At 36.0% G+C, this 23,065-nt stretch overlaps 1 protein-coding gene and 1 pseudogene across 6 annotated transcripts in view; both read right to left on the minus strand.

The window, feature by feature from the left end:
* PPP1R12A (protein phosphatase 1 regulatory subunit 12A) overlaps positions 1-23,065 on the minus strand; it is a 221,214-nt gene that overhangs the window by 83,097 nt on the left and 115,052 nt on the right. For all 6 annotated transcript variants that reach the window (XM_058308478.1, XM_071218972.1, XM_058308481.2 and 3 more), the window contains exons 3-4: positions 13,139-13,257; positions 2,354-2,513 (exon numbers count right to left, since the gene is read on the minus strand). In XM_058308478.1, the coding sequence (XP_058164461.1) occupies positions 2,354-2,513; positions 13,139-13,257 (279 nt within the window). The remainder of the gene's footprint in view (positions 1-2,353; positions 2,514-13,138; positions 13,258-23,065) is intronic.
* On the minus strand, positions 10,394-11,143 carry LOC139440165 (large ribosomal subunit protein uL23-like; annotated as a pseudogene).

The following is a 23,065-nucleotide window of genomic DNA, read 5'->3' on the forward strand; positions in this document are numbered from 1 at the left end:
ATAAGCAAATATACATTTTAAAAATTTATTTTGTAATAAATGCAAGTAATGCACACTTCTATGCTTGGTTTTGACACTTAAAACATCTTAGCACTCATTCTGTATCAATATAAGGAGATTTATTTTTCATTATTTTTTTAAACACTGAAGAGTATTATTCCAATGAAAGGATATGCCATAATTTATTCAAACATTCTCCTATTCCTATTACAAACATATCTATTTGCCCATACCTTATTTCCTATGTGGTTGAGACTATCTGTAAAAAAAAAAAAAAAAAAAAAAATTCCTAGAAGTTGAATTCTGTACTTGTTATTTATATTTCTACTGCTAATGTAAGACACCCAACTCCCTTGCCAGGACAGTGTGCCAAACATTTTGATCTTTTTCAGTATGAACAGATTTAAAAAAATGGTGACTGTGGTAGTTTGAAGCTGTATGCATGCTAGAAAAACATGTTGTTACATTTAATCCATTCCTATGGGAATAAACCCCTTGTAAACATTTTGATAAGGTTACTTCAGTTAAGGTGTGGCCCACCTCAATGAGGATGGGTCTTAATCCTATCACTGAAATCCTCTATAGCAGAATGAAACTCAGAGAGAAGGCACAAAAGCACATGCACCATAGGAAGCAAGAAGCTGAAATGGAATCCAGAAGAGAACAGAACAGAACAGAAGATGATACCATGTGCCTTGCCATGTAACAGAGCAACCAGGATCACCAGCAGCCAGCCCCAGAATACCAGTCTTTGGGGCAACAGCATCACCTTTATGACACCTTGATTTGGACATTTTCCTGGCCTCCAAACCGTAAATGAATAAATTCCCATTGTTTAAGCAAAACCATTTCCATGGTATTTGCTTGAGCAGCCTAGGAAACTAAAACAATAACTCATGGTAGCTTTTTTATACTTACTGTAAATGAGGTTGAACTTTTTTTAAAAGATAAGCTTAAGAGGCTTGAACTGAGTCAAAGAATTAAAAGGAATTTTCCAGTTGAAGAGATGGTAAATGAAGGCGTGCATTAAGACATAATGTAAGAACTTCAAGCAGATATATACAGCTGGAATAATGCATGCCCAAGGAGCAATGATGGAAGCTTAGCTTAAAAGAGCAGACAGGTGCCAGATGATGAAGGGTCTTACATGCTAAATTGAAGAATTTAAAATTTATCCTGAACCACACTGAGAACCTTAATGAAGGATTTTAAGAGCTTTGATAACCTAATTATAAAGATCACTCGCAAGAAGTCTAGAAACCAATTTTATAATGCAATTAAGTACAAATATGTTTCTAGAAACCAAAGTATTCAGAAATAATACTTGCTTTTTACTATACGCAATATTCTTTAATACTTTCTTTTTTTAAACCCTAGTGGCAACTTGCTAGCATTCACATCTCACAACCCACTAAAGGGGTCTGAAAAGTTTGAAAAGCTTTAGGTTAGAGGGAAGCAGATAGGGGACAGGAAACTAAAAGGTAATGGTACTATTCCAGGAGAAGGCTTTTATTCCGGAAGTAAGAGTAGATATAGAAGAAAGGAGGAAACTTGGGAAAAGATGACCCATTTAAAGTTCTTTACTATTTTTACTGATGTCAGGGGATAATAAGAACAGGATGATACTAGAATCCCAAGTTGAATAAATATAATACAAACGGCTCACTAGATTTTATTGAGGGTCAGTCTTATTTACTTTCACATGCATATAACAAAAATTACACACTGAAATATCTTTTAATGTAGCTGCAAACAGGCATCTCTGCACTGCATGAGTAAATACAAAACAAATAAAATCACTTATTGTGACATAAAGGAGCTTTGTTCGAAGGAAATTTGCTGATCAAGTCCATGTCGCTTATGGCTTGATATTTAATATTATATTAACAGTGCTCTGATTTACAGTGTTCATGTGGCAAATTAAATATGCAGTAGGAATCAAACTCTCAGGATTTGATGATACACTTATTTTATATTGTTCTTAGTCTCAAGAATTAGAGTTAGACAATCTGGCTTTCTCAGTTGACCCTGTAATAGGTAGTGATAGACTGTTAAAGTAATAGCTAGTGGTAGGCTGACACTTAAATTTAACTTATTGGAAAACTGCAATTGGAAATAAACAGAATACGTTTAAAAAGTAGAGTAATCAAAATTTGGGAGTGAAAAAAAGAACTTCAGATACAGAAGGAATAATATTCAAGTTAGTTGTCCTTTCTTCCTGAAAATAGACATCAGAAAACCCTTGAATTTTTTCTTCTGAAGATAATGCTTGCAGATGTCTTAAGAAAAGGAACAAGGAAGTAAAACAAATCAAAGTAGAAGGATAACTCTGTTAAAAAAAAAAAATACCTACTTTAAAACTTCCGTATAGCCTTTAGCAGCTGCTACATGAAGTGCTGTACCTCCAGATTTTGCATGCCGGACATCACTTATATGACCACTATTTAGCCACTGTCTTGCATCTCTAAGCATTATCCGTTCTTCTTCCTTTCGAGCTGCTTCTATATCAACCCCTGATAAAAATAAAAATAATTTTTATTTTTTATATAAAATGTTTCTTGCTGTGTGGTGAAATAAAATTAAAACATTTCAAGGTCAGATGAAAAATAAAAGCAAAATATTTTTGAAAAATGAGCTGCTCATAACAAGTTGGTTGAATAAAGAAATGTGTGGATATTGTGGTATTTTATTACTCTCATCTACATATTATTTAGTTTTTTGCTGCACGAAGTTACTTTGGTTTTCTTTCTACTTTCTCTTAGCATTCTTTTTGTTTCTTAAAACTTAAACATTTTCCAATATATATATCCTTTGTTATATACTTTTTTATTCAATCATATGTCAGTCTCAAATTCCTATGTACTGCTGTGATCAGTTCTCTGAACTCTAGTCTTATGTGCAAATATTTATTGAATACTTCTATTAAATACTTGAAGGTCTCTATCAAACTCCATTTCCTTTACTAACAGTGTATTTTAAAATATACAGTACATTCTTCATACTATTTGTGTTAGTTTTAAAATTTTAACTATTCAGATGTTCATTCATTTAAAAGCATTTATTAAGTATTATGCTAGGCTCAGGTGATTACAGAGGGAAGAACACAAAAAGGAACAAGATATTCTAGTTCCTACCTTCAAAGAGCTTAACATCTTGGAGAAAAAGTTAAAAAGATAATACAATTCCTGTTGAATCATCTCTTGTTGCCTTATGGCTTCAACTATCTATTTAATACATGACACATACCAGAATGTATTTATAATCTTACCCAGAAGAGTATGAGCTTATTAAAGGCAAGATGATGCCTTTTTATTTTGTATCTCACTGTTTAGCAGAGTTACTCTATACAAAGTAAAAGGGATAAGTGTTTATTAAATGAATGATGAATTAATAAATCAATAAAAACAACTCATTCTATACATAAGTCCACAGCTAAAATCTCTCTTCTAAAATCCAGATTCATATATCCAACTGTCTGCTCAATAGATTTTTCCATTCATTCTTTCATTCATCTATTCATTTAATATATACTGAGTACCTACTCTGTGCCAGGTACTAGGTATTATGGGTATAGAAGTATATTTCTTAGGGAAGCGGATGTGGCTCAAGTGATAGAGCTTCTCTGTTTACCATATGGGGGGACCTGGGTTCCTTTCCTGGGGCCTCCTGGTGAAAAAGAAGAAGAGAAAGTGGGCCCGCGTGGTGAACCAGTACCCACACAAGTGAGTCATGCAACAAGATAATGACACAACAAAGGAGAGACGGGGGAGAGGCAAGGTGAAGCACAGCAGAAACCAGGAGGTGGCACAATTGACAGGGAACCTCTCCACATCAGAGGTCTCCAGGATTGAATCCTGGTGAATCCTAGAGGAAAGAAAATGAGAAGAGAAGATAACACAGACAGCAAAAATATCAGGGCTGGGGGGTGGGTGGGTAAATAAGTAAATAAATAAACCTTTTAAAAAAAGTGTATTTTTTATATGGCAGAAGATGATACATTTCTGTGAAGAAAAAGGGACAAGGAGTAAAGAGAAGGAGTTATTTTATATATTAATAATTCTGTAAAGAACAGCCTCTTTTATTACAACAGAAAAAAAGAGAGTGAAAGCTATACTTTTATCGAAGAGAACATTTTGAACAGAGGGGAAGACCTAGCAGGTTCTGACGCAGGAATGTGGTTGACATTGTTTTTCTATGTTTAGAGGAAGGCTAGGTTGTCTTGTAGAGAGATAAAGACTTTCGGCACAATGACACAATCTGACTTAGGAGGATCAGTTAGGCTGGTAAGAGTAGAATTAGAGATATCTATTTGAAGACTTGCAATAATCTAGACAAGAAATGATAGTAACTTAAACTAAAGTGGTAGCAGTGAAGGCAGTAAAGGGGTTAGATTCTGGATTCAAGTCACATCAACAGAATCTGCTGTTAGTTTGAATGTTTGTGTGGGGAGAGTATAGGGGTGCAGAAGAAAAAGAAAAGTCAAGGATGAATCAAAGGTTTTTAGCCTGGGCAACTGGAAAAATTAAATTGTCGTTAATGGAGATGAAGACAATCAGTTCAGTTTCAGAAATGTGAAGTTTGAGATGCCTAACAGACATCATGTTGGAGATATTAAGTAGTCAGTTGGATATCTGAACTTGGAGAAGAGAAAAGAGGTCAAAACTAGAGAAATAATACAAAAAAACAGTATGCAATGAGTTCCTCAAATTCAATGCTAAAACTTTAACTCAATTCCCCCTCAGCCAATCTGCTTGCTGCCTGTCTTGTATTTCCTGTAACTGTTAATGTTACCACTACTGACTTAGCAACCTGGGAGTTATTCTTAATTCTTCCCTTTATCTGACCCCCCTGCCTTCCACACATCCACTTAGTAACTGGAATTTGAGTTGCACTTCTATAATACACAGATGACCCCTACCACCATCTTGGTTCATGTTTTATATCTCACTTTGACTACTATGACTGACCCTAAACTCATCTAGACTCAGTTTCTTCCAATTCATACCCCACACTACTATAGGTTTTTCTTTATAAAAATGTGACCATCTTACTTCTCTACATAAAATTTGCCAGTGGTTACCTCCTATAAGACCTCTTATAAGCCTAAAGAGGTTAAGCTCTTTAGTGTAGTAGACAAAGCCTTTAATGATTTGGTCTCAATACATTTTTAACCTAATCTCTAGTCTTTGTCTTCTACTATTTCCCAATGTTTGAACCATTCAGATCTCCACATAAGTACCCACATGCAACATGCTTCTGTGCCCTTATGCAAGTTATTATTCTCTACCTGGACTGTGTCTCCATCTTGCCTGCTTAAAAAATGACCATTTATTCTTCCAGACACAAATAACTCAACTGAAGCTCAATGTGAAAAAAGTGGCTCCTAATTAAAAAATATTTTTCATCACAGAAGGGTCACAATTGTGGCAGGGGAGGAACACTGGTGCAGGGTGCTGGTGATGGGAGTATACATGAGAGGGGGTTCATCTGGGGTATGCCTTTAGGCATATGAATGTGTTCAAATATTCATGGGGCATTGTATCACGGTGGGCAGAGATCCACATAACTGAAAGAATACCGAATTCCCATCCAAGAGAGTTCTGCTACATTCTCTAAAGGGGCAGCAAGAATCCCCCAAGTACAGGTGTGGTGCATAGTGAAGGAGGACAGACCATTACGCCAGGCCCTTGATATTGGTGACTGTACTTATGAATCTTTTCTTCTGGAATTGAAACTTAGCCTAGTATTATATGTTGCCCTAACCCTGAGGGCCACCTTGTTGCTCAAATGTGGCCTTTCTCTAAACCAAACTCAGCATATAAATGCACTACCTTGCCCCCAGGTGGGGGCATAATCAATAACTCCTGGGGATGAGCATCCCTGGCACCGAGGGATTATTCCTAAGTGCCAACTAACAATGCACCTGGGAAAAGACCTTGACCATAAGGAAGAAATGGTAAATTCAAATGAGTTATTTTGGCTGAAAGATTTCAAAGTGAGTTGGAAGGTCATTCCAGAGGTTATGCTTATGCATGTCTCAGCAGGATCTCTTTGACTGCCACAGCAAATATTGTCTCAAATAGTGGGGCTCCTGAGGGTTCTAGAGACATCCAGACTCTACAGGTAGGGCAAGCGTCTGGCACACTGCCAGTGGGCCTTACTTTGGAATTTATGCTACCCAGTGTGACAGTTGGACTCAGTCGTGGTTTCCCTACACATGGCTCTACTGTCTCTTCTATTTGAACCTACACTTAAACTTAAATCTTTGGTCTGTCCCTGTGCCAGTTGGGCCCTGAATCTCAGCAGAGTTGCAACAACTATTCTTCCATTCACTGGACTCACCCAGGACAACTAACAAGGAGATGATGATGGACAATGTCCATCGCAAGGAACAGAGAGTGTCTGTAACTTCAAACATGATAGTTCTATCCATCTACCCCATGGGATCTAAATCCCCTCTAAACTAGAGACAGAGTGAGCATCACCACCCCAAGTCCTTGAGATTAGGGAATGAACAATGGACTAAGTAGACTCTTATTCTATTACAGACTTCTTGTCATTCTAGCAATGGAAGAACTTTTATCTCTGATGTGGAGGCAGTGGCCACTAGAGGTTCTAAGTTGAGGGAGAGGGGAAAAGAGGTGTAATATGGGGCATTTTCAGGACATTGGAATTGTTCTGCATAGCACTGCAATAACAGATACAGGCCATTATATATTTTGTCATAACTTACAAAATTATGCAGGACAGAGTGTAAACTATAATCCATAGTAAGTGGCAATGCTTCAATATGTGTTCATCAATTGTAACAAATGTACCACACTACTGAAAGCTGTTGTTAAAGTGGGAAAGTGTGGGAGAAAGAATAGGACATATGGGAATGCCCTATATTTTTTATGTAACATTTATGTAATCTAAAGTTTCTTTAAAATAAATAAATTAAAAACTCAAGATAACTTAAGTACAGACTATATTATCTCATTACCACATTGAAAACAACCTGTAATAAAATTTTCCAAAGACTTTATAAGAACACAATCAATTACACATACTAAATATCTACAATGAACACAAACTATAATTTTTATAAAAATAAAATGCTTCAATTTTTATAATAAAGCAATTTTACATATAAAAAATTTCTTTCCCTACAGGAAATAAAATAGGTAAACTAAAAGATAACCAGCCCACTTTATTTAGGATGACTTCTAATGTCATTTATAAAGGAAATTATAAAGCTATAATAATACATTAAGAATAACATTTTTAGTAAATGATTTGTTTTAGACTGATCTATTTTCACATGCTTTATTTTGCTACTATATTTTATACTTTACATCTTTTTGTTACCCCATCACTATTGTCTTTACCATCTTATATATTCTGACTTTTATTGTCTTTTATTACTCTAAATATCCTCTGAACCTGAAATTTTAAAAAATCTACTTCCCAATTCTAGATTTATCCTATTTAATGCTATCTTTAATTACAAAGCAATTACCTTCTTCTCCCTCTAAACCACGTTCATACAGAATTTATTAACAACAAAAAAAACCACCAAGTTTAAAGTGTACACAAAGGAAAATGTCAAACATTTTCTAACATTTAAGAAAAACGGGGAGAAACATGAAATAAAAACAAACTTTTATGGCAAAGAGATTTCAAAGTGAGTCAGGAGAACATTCTGGAGGTTATGTTTATGCAGGTCTCAGGCAGATTTCACTTTCTGCCACAGTAAACAAAGCCTCACACAAGAGTGCTCCTGGGGGCTCTAAGGATATCCAGATACCAGAGGCAAGGCCCACAGCCTCATGAAACGAACACCCCCTCAGCAGGCCTCATTTGGGAATATATGATAATCTATTTCTCCAATATGTTATACTCATTTATAGTTCCCCTACTCATGATTCTTCTAATCTTTTTATTTGAACCTATAATTTTCAATATACCTGCTAAATATATCTCTCAGAGACTTAAATCTTCAGAGTGTTCATATGCTGGTTGAGTCTTCTGAGCAGAGTTGTGGCCAACTCATACTCTGCAATTCTTGAGGCTTGCCTGGATAACCAACAAAACGATGATGATGGGCAAGTCCCACCCCTCAAAACAAGGAGTACTTTTAAGTGCAAGCAAAACAATTCCTTCTATCTGCCCCATAATATCTAAGTTCCCTTGAAGCAGTCAGAGCAGACATCATCCCAAATCCCTCAAGGCTGAGGAATGAACAAACATAAGGAGAGAGTGTAATCACAGACCAAAGTAGATTTACTGTTATTGCAGCTATAACCTTGTATTAACAGAAGAACTTGTAACACTGATATAAAGATAGTACTTGCCAGGGGTTAAAAAGGGATGGGAAAGGATGAATAGAATAGGTGGAATATAGGGCATATTTAGGGCAGTGAAATTCTTCTGTGTAATACTGAAATGACAGATATATGGTATTATACATTTGTCAAAACTTATAAAACTATACAGCACAAAGTTTAAACCATAATGTAAACTATAGATTTTGGTTAGTAGCAATACTTTAATATTGGTTTATCAATTGTAACAAATGTACCACACTAATGTACAATGTTAACAGGGGAAACTAACTGTATGTGTGTGTTTGGGGGTGTAATATGGCAATTCCCTATACTTTTGCTGTAATTTTTCTGCCAATCTAAAGCTTCTCTATAGAACTTAAAAATAAAGTTTATTACCACCAAAAAAAAGTTTAGAAAGAAAGTTCTCTCTTAAAAAACCACAAAACTTTAAATATTACTGATTAGAGTTTGCAGACCTGCTTAGTGCATTAAGGATAAAATTAAAAACAAAACAAAAGTCACTGTACTCTATTTGAGACATGTTTTCTAATTCCAGTGCTATGCCTAACTAGGTAGTAACCTTGAGAAGACCATAACTTCTTTAGGTAATAGTAGAATGGGTTAAGAACATAGATACTGAATCTAGACTGGCTAGGTTTGAATCCCTGATCTGCTAGATGTATTATCCTTGACAACAAAGTTAAACCATGCTTCGGTTTCTTCATTTATAAAACGGGATATTAACACTACATACCCCATAGGGTTGTTGTGAGGATTAAATTAATATATGCACTTAGATCAGGAATAAGTATTAAGGTGTTAAATATCATAAATTATAAAGGTCTAATAATTTGCCTTTTTAAAAAATAGAAATAAAATCTTATAAGGCACTTAACTGGTCCTTATTCTACCTACTATAATTGAAAAGTTTTTAAACAATGGAAATAATATACTCAATTGGGTATGACATAATAAAATGATTAGATTTACCATTTGTCATTACTATTTATTTATTTTTCTCCCCCCCTCCCCATTGTCTGTTCTCTGTGTCCATTTGCTGCATGTTCTTCTTTGTCCACTTCTGTTGTTGTCAGTGGCATGGGAATCTGTGTCTCTTTCTGTTGCGTCACCTTGCTGCGTCAGTTCTCCTTGTGTGCGGTGCCATTCTTGGGCAGGCTGAACTTTCTTTCGCGCTGGATGGCTCTCCTTACAGGGTGCACTCCTTACGCGTGGGGCTCCCCTACGCGGGGAACATCCCTGCGTGGCAAGGCACTCCTTGTGCGCATCAGCACTGTGCATGGGCCAGCTCCACAGGTCAAGGAGGCCCGGGGTTTGAACTGCGGACCTCCCATGTGGTAGACGGATGCCCTGTCCATTGGGCCAAGTCCATTTCCCTTTTACTACTATTTAAAAGCAGTATTAGATTGAAATGTAGCCAAATTTCATAGGTAAAAGAAAAATGAAATAAAATTGGAATCTGGTCAGCTAACAGATGTGAAAGTTGATTTGGTCCCTAGTTAAATAAAGACAACTGCATTAAAATGTTGCATCTCATCGAGTTTCCTCTTTGTGTCTCCTTGTTGTATCAGCTCACTGTGCCAGCCTGTTGTGTTAGCTTGCTGTCTTGCTCATCTTCTCCAGGAGGTACCAGGAACAGATGCTCATCTTCTCTAGGAGGCACCAGGAACTGAACCTGGGACCTCCCATGGTAGGCAGGCATGCAAATGCTACAGCCACATCCGCTTCCCAGTGTCCTTCGATCTGCATTCCCCTAATAGCTAATGATGTTGAACATTTTTCATGTGTTTTCTGAACATTTCTATTTTCTCTTTGGAGAAATGCACATGCAAGTCTTCTGCCCATTTTTAAATTGGGTTGCTTGTCTTTTTATCGTTGGGTTGTATGATCTTTTTATGTAACATGATATCACACCCTTATCAGATACGTGGTTTCCAAATATTTTCTCCCATTGAGTAAGCTTGCCTTTTCATCTTCTTGACAAGGTCCCTTGAAGCACAAAAGTGTTTAAGTTTCAGGATATCCCCTTTATCTGTTTTTTCTTTTGTTGCTAGCGCTTTGGGTATGAGGTTTACTAGGAAACCACTGCCTACCGCAAGATCTTGACGATTTCCCTACCTTTTCTTCTGTGAGTTTCACGGTTGTAGCCTTTTTTTTTTTTTAATGGCCAAAAAACTTATATATTTATAATTATACAGCTGGACACAGTTTAGATGGTCCCAATTTTGTTGGCAACATCCAAAGCATCATAGTCAGGAGTCAGTCGAACATATACCTTCTTCTCTCCATCAAGCCTGATCAGAGTGTTGACCTTGGTCACATCAACGTTACATAGAGTTTCTTTAAAGCTTGCTTGATCTGGTGCTTGCTGGCCTTAATATCTACAATGAACACAAGTGCATTGTTGTCTTTGGTCTTCTTCATGGCTGACTCAGTGGTCAGGGGGAACTTGATGATGGCATAGTGGTCAAGCTTGTTTCTCCTGGGGGTGCTTTTCCAAGGATATTTGGGCTGTCTCCTGAGATGCAGTGTCTTAGGCCGCTGGAAGGTGGGTGACGTGCAAATCTTTTTTTTGTGGCTGTGGACACCTTTCAGTATTGCCTTCTTGGCTTTCAAAGTTTTTCCTTTGGCTTCGGTTTTGGGAGGCGCAGGTGCTTCCTTCTTCGATTTTGGTGGCATCTTCATGAAAAAAGGTGGTTGTAGCTTTTATACTAAGGTCCTTGATCCATTTTGTGTTAATTTTTGTATAAGCTATGAGATAGGGGTCCTCTTTCTAATACTGCTGATTTATAAAAGTGATTGTGGCTGAAAGGCATAGTCAGTGGATGTAATATTTCAATGCAAAGGAACCTAGAGATAATTTAGGGGCTGTATAACAAAGCGATTTGCGATTTCAGTGACGGATGAAGATTGTGATTAATAGTATAAAAGTGTTTTTCTTTTACAAAGTATTAAGAATATGGTGACATGTGGGAAAATTACAACTAATGTAACTTATGGATGATAGTAACAGTAATATTGTAATATTTTTGCAGCAATGACAAAGATATATTAATTCTAAGGGACAACAAGACATACAAGAGTATATGGGAATTTTTCTTTGGGAGTAAGAAAATGTTCTAAAATTGACTGAGATGATGACAGCACAACTCTGTGATGAATACGAAAGCTACTGAGTGTACAGCTGAATAGACTGTACAAAGTATAGGGCTGTAAAACAATGAATCCTGTGGTGGATGATGGACTGTGGTTAATAGAAAAAATATGGGAACATTCTCTCATGAACTAAAACAAGTATATAATACTAAAACAGGATGTTAGTAACTGGGTGGGTTGGGAGAGAAATATACCAAATGTAAGATATTGGCTATAGTTAGCAGTAATATTTTGACAATGTTTTTTCATAGTTTTAACAATTGTTTCACAAAAATGCAAGGGATTGCTTGTAGAATAACGTATTGGAGCCCAGTATGATGCTAAGCATGTTTGTTTTATAAGTTCACAACTTTTACTATACACTTATTATTTATGTATGTTCATATATAAATGATAAACTGCAATTTAAAAAAAAGCTAAACCCCAGCAAGTTAATAATTTATGCACCAGAAAATTTCAAAGTAGATATTACTGAAACATGAACTGGCTATATAAACATTTACGGTTATCGACAAAGTATTAAAAATACAGGCTTAATAAAAGGAGAATAAAGACAATGTATAATCTATTGTGATCATATATATATATGTGTGCGTGTGTAAAAAACTCCACCTCTTTTCTAAAACAAGAGAATCTTAGCAATCATCTAGTCCAGCCTCCACAAATGCAAGAATCCCTTTTAATGTTACAACTAGAGTCTACAACCCTCTGCCACATGCCTTTCTATCCTTTTATTTCTCCCAGTAGCCTTAGAGATAGGCAGATATTACCCATAATTAACAGCTGAGAAATAAAGGAGGCAAATGATTTGCCCATGCTCCAGCTACATAAGTACAGCACATGGTGGTTATGTTTGTGGGCTCTGGTGACACACTGTCAGCATTTGAATTCTGACTCCATCTTCTGATGGTCCACCAAGTATTGCATGATATGGTCCCTGCTACTTCTGTGACCTTATTTCCTCTGACCAGTCTCTTCCATGTTCCACTTGCTCTAGTCACACTAGTCTACTTGCTGCTTCTCTGAATATACCAGGCATCCTCATCCTTGTACAAGTTGCTCCCTTTGCCTGGAATGTTCTTTCCCCAGATCCACCCACACAGCTAATTTCTTCACCTTATTTATTAAAAGATCTCGGCTTAAATGCCTTCTTAACAATGAGGCTTTGGCAAGGGAGGTAATTTAATTTTTATGACCTTGTGACTGTAAGTTTCTTCCCCAAACGCATATCCTTTATAAAAGCCAACAGATATCTAGTATTTTGCATCAGCACTCCTTTGGCTGACTAATACAGTCCTATTTAAATTTACATTGCTACATCCAGCCCGGGTACTTCCAATCCCCCTTGCATGCTTTATTTCTCTATAAAGCTGTTATTACCATATAATTATATGCCTGATCCTGCTATTCATAATTTCTTTCAACTTTAAAAATATTAAAAAGATAGAGTTGGGATTTAAAAAGTTAAAGAGTTGAGAATCATGGTTTTTCAAATAGAATCATATGACATATACTGTTTGAAGAGCTGACTTTTTTTTCACTCAAATTATGACTGCCCTCAATGTCAACAAATACTTCTCCTTAAAAAGTCAAGTATTACATTCTCTCTAAAATAGTTTCAAACATGTTCCCCATGTAGATTGCTTTTACATCACCTTGCCGATTAACTTCATTCTGAAGTAGCTCTTCCATTGCCTCTTCCTCAGCGATATCTAAAGGTGTGTCTCCTTCACTGTTGACAGCTCCAACGTGTGCTCCCTGGCCAATCAAAAACCTGCAAAATGAAAAGGAAGACAATCAAGGAAAGATAATATTGAAAGACGACTAAATGCTTAACCAATGGGGAAAGGCCCTATCTAAGAAGAGAAATTAAAAAAAAGCCAGTATATATATTATTTAAATTTTAAAAACGACCTATAGTGTTTTCTTTAAAATCTGTATTTCCTAATTTTTCTAATATACACATACTGTTTCAGTAATAATAATTAGAAAATCGTTAATAGGATCATTTCACATTGCCTTCCTAAGATTTTTTCACCATGCCCCTATGGACTAGTTTCCTAACTGATCTTCATGCTCCCAGTCTCATCCATAAGGCATTAATTCTTCACCTGAGGGTCCATGAGAAACTTAATGGATGCAGACATCTTAAAATATTGTTTGTGCTCATCACAATTTTGAAATTAGAGTAGTTATTAAAACTGCCACTAGCATTTTTTATTTTATGCATTACTAAAGAAGCACATATATAACTATACTACAAATGTTTTTCCCTAATATTTTCATAAATGAAGTCCAATATAAGAGATTTCCTTTGTATTCTACATTTTATTTTATGCACTTAAAACAAAATTCTCAGAAAGTATTCAGGGGCAAACCTGCCAAAAACATCGATACAAAAAACTCCTCTCATTATTGTGCCAAATGCATATACGCCAGAGCCACCTATTTGAAAGAACCAAAGTCAATTCCCAACTGTAATTATATATACTCACATATGATATGATCTATCCAAAGTGTACAATCAATGGCTTTTAGTATAATCACAATGTTGTGGATTCATCACAACAGAAAATTTTAGAACCATTTCATTACTCTAGAAAGAAACACTCCACACCTGTTAGCAGGCCTTAAAAATCTCTGAACAGCTCTATCATGCTAAGAGAAAATATATAAGGGTTTTCAATAATCTGGCCTTGCCCTCTTTTTTTAGTGTCATCCTCTCTTCCTGCCTATCTCATACTTTATGCTCCAGCAATATGGAAATGCTTGTAGCTCCAGATTATATTATGTTCTTTTGGCTTCTCTGATTTTGCTTTCCTATACCAACCAATTTAATACTTATTAATTTTCTTTTTTATAGACCACATATTCTCCTTATAAAAGAGTAAAACTTTATATAAATCCATAGAGTTAAAAACAAAAAAAAGAATCTCTTTATATCTCTCCGTCTACTACCATGTTCCCTCCTCAGAAGTAATCATTATGAACAGTATGGCAAATATCATTTTAGTATCCTTGCTATGAATTTATATGAATATACTATATAGACTTACTTTGGGAGTTCTCTTTGTAAAACAAAAATAAAGGGAATCATTCTGAAAGGACTGAAGGCAATTTTCCCCTTTTAAGAGCTGAAAAATAGTCCACAGTATGGCTGGGACCATACTTTTATTTAATACTACCTTTCTTAATGGTTATTTAAATTCCTTGCCAACAGTTGACATTACATTATCAATCTTTAAAGACTTCCCCAACATGATGGGGATAAAATATCTTATCATTGTTTTCATTTGTATTTCCTGATTACACAGGAAGCTAAAAGTATCTGGATATGATTATTAGAATTGTTATTTCTCCTTATGTGAACTGTATTTATATCTTCTCCTTTATTTATAATGTGTTCACTGATTCAACAAATATTTATGGGGTGTCTAGAATGTACCTAGCACTAATAATACATGCCAGAAATAAAATAGTAAGCAAAAATAAACACTGCCCTTCCCCTCAAAGTCTAATAAAATTACAAATGGACTAAGCGCATAAACAAAAGTGTGTTAAGTCCTACAGAGAATTATGTGGTGTCTAGGAATGAATAATAGGAAAAACTGATTTAATGAGGCCAGGAAAGGAGTCTCTGAGAACATTCTAAAGAATATATAAGCATTAACAAAGAGAGAATAGAGGGACTGTATGTTTCAGGCAAAAGACAACAAAAGGCATCAAAGTCCTATAACAGGAAGTATGTATTTGACAGGTGCCCAGTTAATTTACCTGAGAATAAATGAAAATGTATTATGAATTGGTCAATCTCTTTATCTTTCTTTCACTAACACCTCTGAAGCAGGCTAGATAGGGAATTAATAGACAGATCTGGAACCTGGCAAAAAGTCCAAGAGGACATCAATACCCCCAAGGTGGCTGCTGGAAGACCCTCACAAGATTCTCCCATTCAAAACGAGATATCCTCCGGAAGCCAGGAGAAGCCCCATATATTCCCCAAGGACCTTATCATTGGGCCCTCCAGGGGACTGACCGGTAGGGTAATTAATCAAAACAGCAAACAGCTGGGACTCCTCCTGTGCCATTAGCAAAGGGGTGTAATAATTAATGGCTTAAAAAGCAAGCGCAAAGGCCTTTTTTTTTTTTTTTAAGTATTTATTTATTTACTCCCCCTCCCTCCTCCGCTCTCTATGTCCATTTGCTGTGTGTTCTGTGTCTGCTTGTCTTCTCTTCAGGCAGCACCAGGAACCGACTCTGGGACCTTCCAGAGTGGGAGAGAAGTGCTTAATCTCTTGCGTCACCTTGGCTTCCTGGTCTGCTGTGACTCATATTGTCTCTCCTCTCTATCTCTTTTTGTTGCATCATTGGTCAGCTTGCCATGCAGGCCAACACTTCTGCACAGGTCAGCACTCTGCTCAGGCCAGCTCACAGTGTGTGGGCCAGCACGCCATGTGGACCAGCTCCCTGCTTGAATCAGCTTGCCCTGTGGGCAAAGTTGCCTTCACCAGTAGGCCCCAAGAATCGAACCCTGGACCTCTCATGTGGTAGACGGGAGCCCAATCATTTGAGCCACATCCACTTCACAAGCGCAAAGGCCTTTTGCTCTCTGTTGCCTTCACCCTGTCCTGGTATTCTGGCCTTCTTCACCACCCCGCCAGATCAATATGCAAGTAAAACCTGGGCATTTATAATCTATAGTGGGCAATTGTAGTCTGTAAATCAGGCCTCTTTATCACTTTTCTGCCCTTTCCTCTCTACGTGGGACCCATAAACTGTTATTTTCTCCCATTTCTCTTTCCTCTCTACCTTGTTAAATTACTGGTCTAATCAACGTGGCTTGCTCTTGAAATTCACTTCTTGCAGTTCAGTCAAGAACCTAGACAAAATCCGGTAACACTTCCCCACCACACTGCAGACTAAAAATAGAGTCATTGAATATTTTATGAGGTACTGACATGATCACTTTATGCAGTATGGAAAATAATTTAGACTGAGAAAGAGTGAAAGGAGATTAACCGGTTAGGGGCTACTACAGTAGTTATGATAAGTCATACTGACAGCTGGAATTAGATGGCAAACAAATGGATGGATTCTAGAGACACCTAAGAGATACTCTGATTGACTGAACATGGGAAGGGAAGGCAAAGAAGGATTTTAGGATAAACTGAAGTCTATGGCTTATATATGATGCACTGATGATGGTATCATCCATGATACACAGAAAACTAGGTTATTCCTTACCCTTCACTAACAGATGTATTGCAATTATTTTCTCTCAAAGTGTCACTATATATTTTTAACTATGCTTAAAACATTTTCTATCTTACATAAGCATAAAGACTATATGAAATTAAGTTAATCTTTTGCTTTAAGGGGTTCACCACTTAACTATATGGATTTACACAAAGATCTTTGTATTTTGTATTTGTATATCAGAATACAAAAATGGCCATAAAACAACATTGTGGCCTTTTTTAGACTTTGCAAAATATTGTAAACATTTCTCCTTGTAGATACAAAGTAACATTTTATTTTTATGATTTTCAAGGTACGTCTAGGGACTGAAATTGTGTTTGAATTGAGCCTTTTTGTTTTCATGTTCTTTTTAAATGTAATATAAAACTAAGAACATATCTTTACATACTACAAATAAATAAAATGAACCAGAAGCAAATAAGACATCAATAGAGTAAGAAACAATGCTATAAGCTCCATAAGAATATGTAGTTGTGTATTCTGCTAATCAGACAATTAAGGATCTTTACATAAGAACACATCTATTCTGCTAAGGTATTAAAAATCATTTATAGGATATAAAGACTGAGAATATAAGGAATGCCTCAGAGTGGCTTGCAGCAGAGGAAGCAAGGGAAGTAGATTCTTAAGGAAATACTAGGTCAAAGCCAAACACATACAATCCAAAATTCATGTAAACAGGAAGGATGTTAATAGAAATGAACAAGGGTAAAGTTTCAAAACTGCAGGTAGAAAGCAGGGCCTGGAGCAATCCCTGAGCCAAAAGTTCAAGTATGTATGTATACATGAATGAATGTATGCCTGCATGCAACTGACAAACCTCTCCCACATTCCAGAGCTGTCATTTGCAAATATAAGTATTTTTAAAAGACTTATTAGGAAAAAAATAATCCCATTCTTTTCTACCATGAATAATCCCAGAAAGCCATTCAAAGATTGCTGAGGTTAAAAAAATTATAAATCTTTAAATTCTGTAGACTTTGGGTTCAGCCTCCACCTCTGTCACTTGACAACTGTGTGAAATTCACCTAATTTAGATAAAACAACTTACAGGGGTGAAGTGAAATTTAAATGAGTTAATGTTTAAAAATAAAACTAACACATCAGTGAAAAGTCATCACATTTAGAAAGCAATGTTTAAGATAATGTGAAACAAAATACAGGCTACCTGTTATTGTGCATTTTAATAAAGTGACAATCACTTAAGTCTTCAACTGTACCATAAAACAAACTTATTTTAACTGAAACTTCCATATTGTGAGGGTTAAGAATTAACAAATATATAATGACTACCAAATCATTATATAGATGCTTTTTACTTCCAATATATTATAAAACAGCAAAAAGTTAGTATCTAAAATTACCGAAACTAACTAGACCAACCTCAACCTTTACATATGGACATTTCCAATTAAGACCTGTTGTTATGATGATTATTCCAGATTGAGCTTACCCTTGTATAGGAACATTTTTTTTAATTTAAATTTTTATTTTGAAAGAATTGCACATCCATGTGCAGTGTGAGAAATAACATAGAGATCCTATGTGTACTTTATCCAGTTTGCCCCAATGTAACTCTTGCAAACTATAGTATAATATCACAAGTAGGATCTAAAGAATGTTTACCTTCCCTTTTCTACCCATATCTATTTCCTGCTACCCCAACCTCCTCAACCTCTGGGTACTGCTAATAAGTTCTCATTTCTATAATTTTGTTATTTCAAGAATGTTATATAAACAGTGTGTAATTTTGGGGGGTTGGGTTTTTTTCACTCACCATAATTCATGATCAGGTTGTTTTTTAAAGATTTATTTTATTTATTTCCCCCTACCCACTCATTGTCTGTACTTGCTGTGTGTTGTGTCTTTAGGAGGAATGGGAACTGAACCCAGGACCTCCAATGTAGGAGGGAGGCACCTAATTGCTTGAATCACTTCCATTCCCTACTTCACTGTATCTCTCATTGTTTTTTCTTCTTTTGTCTCTTGTTGCCTGCCCATTGCATCAACTCACTGTCTTGCTTGCTTTTATTCTTTCTTTCTTTGGGAGGCACTGGGAGCCTCTCCTTCCTGCTTTGTTGTGTCTCTAATTATGTTTTTCTTCTTGTGTCTCTTGATGCACCATCTTGTGTCAGTTTGCTGCTTCTGCCTGTCACACCAGCTTGCGGTCTTCTTTTGAGGCACCGGGAACCAAACCATGGACCTCCCATGTGGCAGGTGGGAGCTCAGTCACCAGAGCCACATTCACTTCCCTCAACCAGGTTGTTTTGTGTACCAATAGTTCATTCATTTTTATGGCTAACTAATATTCCCTGGTATGGCTGCACCATAGATTAACCTTTCAACTGTTGAAAGACATCTGTTATGTTTCCAGTTTGGGGCTATTATGAATAAAGTGCTATAAATATCTATGTAGAGGTTTTTTACATGGACCTAAAATCTCATTTTCCCCAGAATAAATGCCTAGGACAGCAACTGCTGAATTCAATGGTAGTGGCATGTTTAAGTTTTTAAGAAATTACCCAACTGATTTTCCAGAGAGGTTATACCATTCCCACAAACAATATATATAAGTGATTCGGCTTTTCTGCATTTCACCAGCATTTGGAGTTGTTTTTTAATTTTAGCTATTCTGATAGGATGGAATGATATCTTATGGTTTTAATTTGCATTTCCCTAATGGCTAATGAGGCTGAACATCTTTACATGTGCTCTGCCATATATACTCTCTTGGTTGAAATATCTGGTCATGTCTTTTAGCTATTTTCCAATTGAATTTCTATTTTTTTACTGTTGAGTTTTGAGAATTCCTTCTATAGTCTAGGTACAAGTCTTTCATCAGATACGTGGTGTGCAAGTATTTTTTTTTTTTTCACTCTGAGGCTAGTTTTTCCATTTTTACACAGTCTTTCCAGAGCAAAAGTTTTTATTTTGATGGAGTCTGTGGTTAAGCTCATGTGTCAACTTGGCCAAGTTATGGTGTCCTGTTGCTTGGCCAAGCATGCACTGGCTTGACTGTTACTGTGAGGATATTTTGTGTGCTTAAATCATCAGTAAGTTAATTCCATCCAACAATGAGAGAAGTCTCACCATCTGTTGAAGGCCTTAAAGGAGAGCTGATGATTTCAGAAGAAAGAATTTCCATATCTGTGTCAGTCAGCTTCTCCTGGGGTGTTCATTGAAAACCTTCATTGTAGCTCCCAGTTCGCAGCCTGCTCCATGGAACTTGCTCCATGGAACTTGCCCATTTCCACAGTTGCATGAGACATTTCTTATAAAAATCTCACAATATTTACAGATACCTCCTGTTGGCTCTGTTTCCCTGAAGAACCTCACTAACACAAAGTCTAATTTATCTTTTTTTTTTTCTTTTAATAGATTGGGCCTTTGGTATCAAGACTAAGAACTCTGATCTAATCTCAAAGATTTTATGTTATTTTAAAGCTTTATACTGTGGCAGTTTGAAATTATTTTATGAATACAAAAAGAGAAACAATGTACTTGCCAGCTAATGCATTTCTGTGGGTGTGGACTACATCAGTGAGGCGTGACTCAGGTTGAATCTCTGCTCTCTTGCTGGGTCTGATAAAAACGGAGACACAGAAAGAGGCACACAAAGAAAAAGCCACCATATTTGATCCTTTGACGTGAGAGAAAGGAGAGGCTCAAAGAGCTGAGGCCGAGGGAAAGGTGAGCCATATGACATATAGCTTGCCGCTGAACTCATGAAAAAGTGGAGCAGTCGATCCTAAGAGAAAGCTCAGTAAGAGACAAGCCTTATGCCTAGTTACCTACAGCTGAGTTCTGAGGACAAGGGTAGATTCTGCTGGATAGGGCAGGGACCTTGGCAGTCATCTTAGCATGTGGCAGCTGAGTTTGGTGAAAAAGCGCCTCTTACGGTGCCCTAAGTTGAACTTTTCATGGTACAAGTAAATCCCCTTTATAAAAACCAATTCATTTCTAGTATTTGTAATGGCAGTCCTTTGGCAAATTAAAACTTTAAAACTTTTCCAGTTTATATGTAAATTGGTGATCCATTTTGAGTTAATTTGTATTTAAGGCATAGACATTGTCTTTCCTATAGTTGTCTAATTGTTTCAGCACCAAATGTTGAGGCTATACTTCTTCCACCGAATTACTTTTGCACCTTTGTTAAAAATCAGGGGAGCAGATGTAGCTGAAGTGGTTGAGTGCCCGCTTCCCATGAACGAGCTCAATCTCTGGTACTCAATCTCTGGTACTTCCTAAAAAAAACTGTTATGGTTAACAAATTTTAAAAATTCGTATTTTACACAAAAATCTGAATTTTTGGGAGCAGATGGCTCAAGCAGTTGAACACTTGCTTCCCAGATGGGAGGTCATGGGTTCAGTCCCTGACACCTATGAAAAGCAAAAGAACCAAAGCAAATGAACAAAGAAAGAAAAAACAACAAAATAAAACAAACAAACCTCAGGGGAGCCGATGTGACTCAATGGTTGAGCACTGGCTTCCTACATACAAGGTCCAGGATTCAATTCCTGGCCCCAGTACATTAAAAAAAAACCAAAACACCAGTGTGTTATATTTCTGGTATCTCTATTCTGGTCCATTGATCACATGTCTATCTTTCTGCCGAAGCAACATGGTCTTGATTACGGTAGCTATATAATAATTCTTAAAATCAGGTAGACTGTTTCTTTCCAGTTTATTCTTCTTTCACAAACATTTTTCATTTCTTTCCCTTTCCATATTAATTTCAAAATAATCTTATCAACAAAAAATTGTGTTGGGATTTTGATAGGAACTGCATCAAACATACATCAATTCTGGAAAAAGTGACATCTTTACTATACTGAATCTTTCAACCCATCAATATGGCAAAGCCCCATTTATTTTGGTCTTCTTTAGTATCTTTTACTAGCATTTTGTAGTTTTCAACACACAAATCTACACGTTTTATTAGATTTGCACGTGAATATTTCACGGTTGAGCAATAATAAACAATATTGTATTATTAATACAATTTCAGGGTCCATGTGTCATTGCTAGTATACAGAAAATTTATTTCTGCATATTTATATCATATCCTGTAACCCCGCTACTCATATACAGTTTTAGCCATTTATTTAGTCATTTTCCATCGGAATGCCACTTGTTTCCTCTTCTTGCTTTATTACAATCTAGAACTTCCAGCACTATGTTGAATAAAAGTAGTAAGAACAGACATTTTTTTGACTTATTCTTGATCTTAGGAGGAAGGCATCAGTTTTTTATTACTAAATGTAATGTTATCTATGCTCTTTATCAAGTTGAAGAAGTTCTCCTCTATTTCTACTCTTCTGCAAGTTTCTTTTTTTATATATATAATGAAGAACTGTTGAATTTTGTCAAATGCTTTTCTGCTTCAATTGGTATGATGATGTAACTTCTTTAGCTTGTTAATATAAGTTACACTGATTGATTTTCAAATACTAAACCAACCTATATCTTCTGTTGTTTCTTCAGTCTTCACAGAGGTTTATCAATTTTATTTATCTTTTCAAAGACCCAGTTCTCTATTTTACTGATTTTTTCTATTTTCTTCAATTTCACTTCTTCCGAGAGTTTTGGGTTTAATTTATCTTTTTCTAGGTTATTAGTGTGGAAGCTTAGGTTATTGATTTGAGATTTTGTTTTCTAATGTACACATTACAAATTTTCCTCTCAGTGAGACTTTAGCTATATCCCACAAATTTTGATGTGTCGTATTTTCATTTTTACTCAGTTTAATGAATTTTTAAAAAATGTTTTAGATTTCATTTTTGACCCATACTTAGAAGTGTATTGTTTCACTTAAGTGTTTGAAATTTTCCTCTTATTTTTGTTACTGAAATTTAGTTTGATTTCACTATTGTCACACAAAACAGTCTATATGATTTTGATTCTTTTAAACGTTTAAGATTTGTTTTTATGGTCCAGTTACAGTCTATCCTGGTAAATGTTCTATGGGGACTTGAGCAAATATTCTGCTGTTGTTGGGTAGAGTGTTCTATAAATATCAGATCTTGTTGGTTGATGATAATTCTTCTATATCCTTGCTTATTTTCTGTTTAGGTGCACTATCAATTGTTAAGAGAGGGGTCTTAAGGTCTACAAACACAATTGTGGACTTTTCTCCTTTTAACTCTATAGTTTTTCTTTCCCTTATTTTTTTCTGTTGTTTGGTGTATACATATTTAGGATTACAATGTCTCCTTGGTGGACTAATCTTTTTATCATTATATAATGCCTATTTCTGTTAATATTCTTTGCTCTGAAGTCTATAGTACATGATATTAATACAGCCACTACTGCTTTCTTTTGA

This window comes from Dasypus novemcinctus, chromosome 12, assembly GCF_030445035.2.
Source record: "Dasypus novemcinctus isolate mDasNov1 chromosome 12, mDasNov1.1.hap2, whole genome shotgun sequence".
Taxonomy (NCBI): Eukaryota; Metazoa; Chordata; class Mammalia; order Cingulata; family Dasypodidae; genus Dasypus; species Dasypus novemcinctus.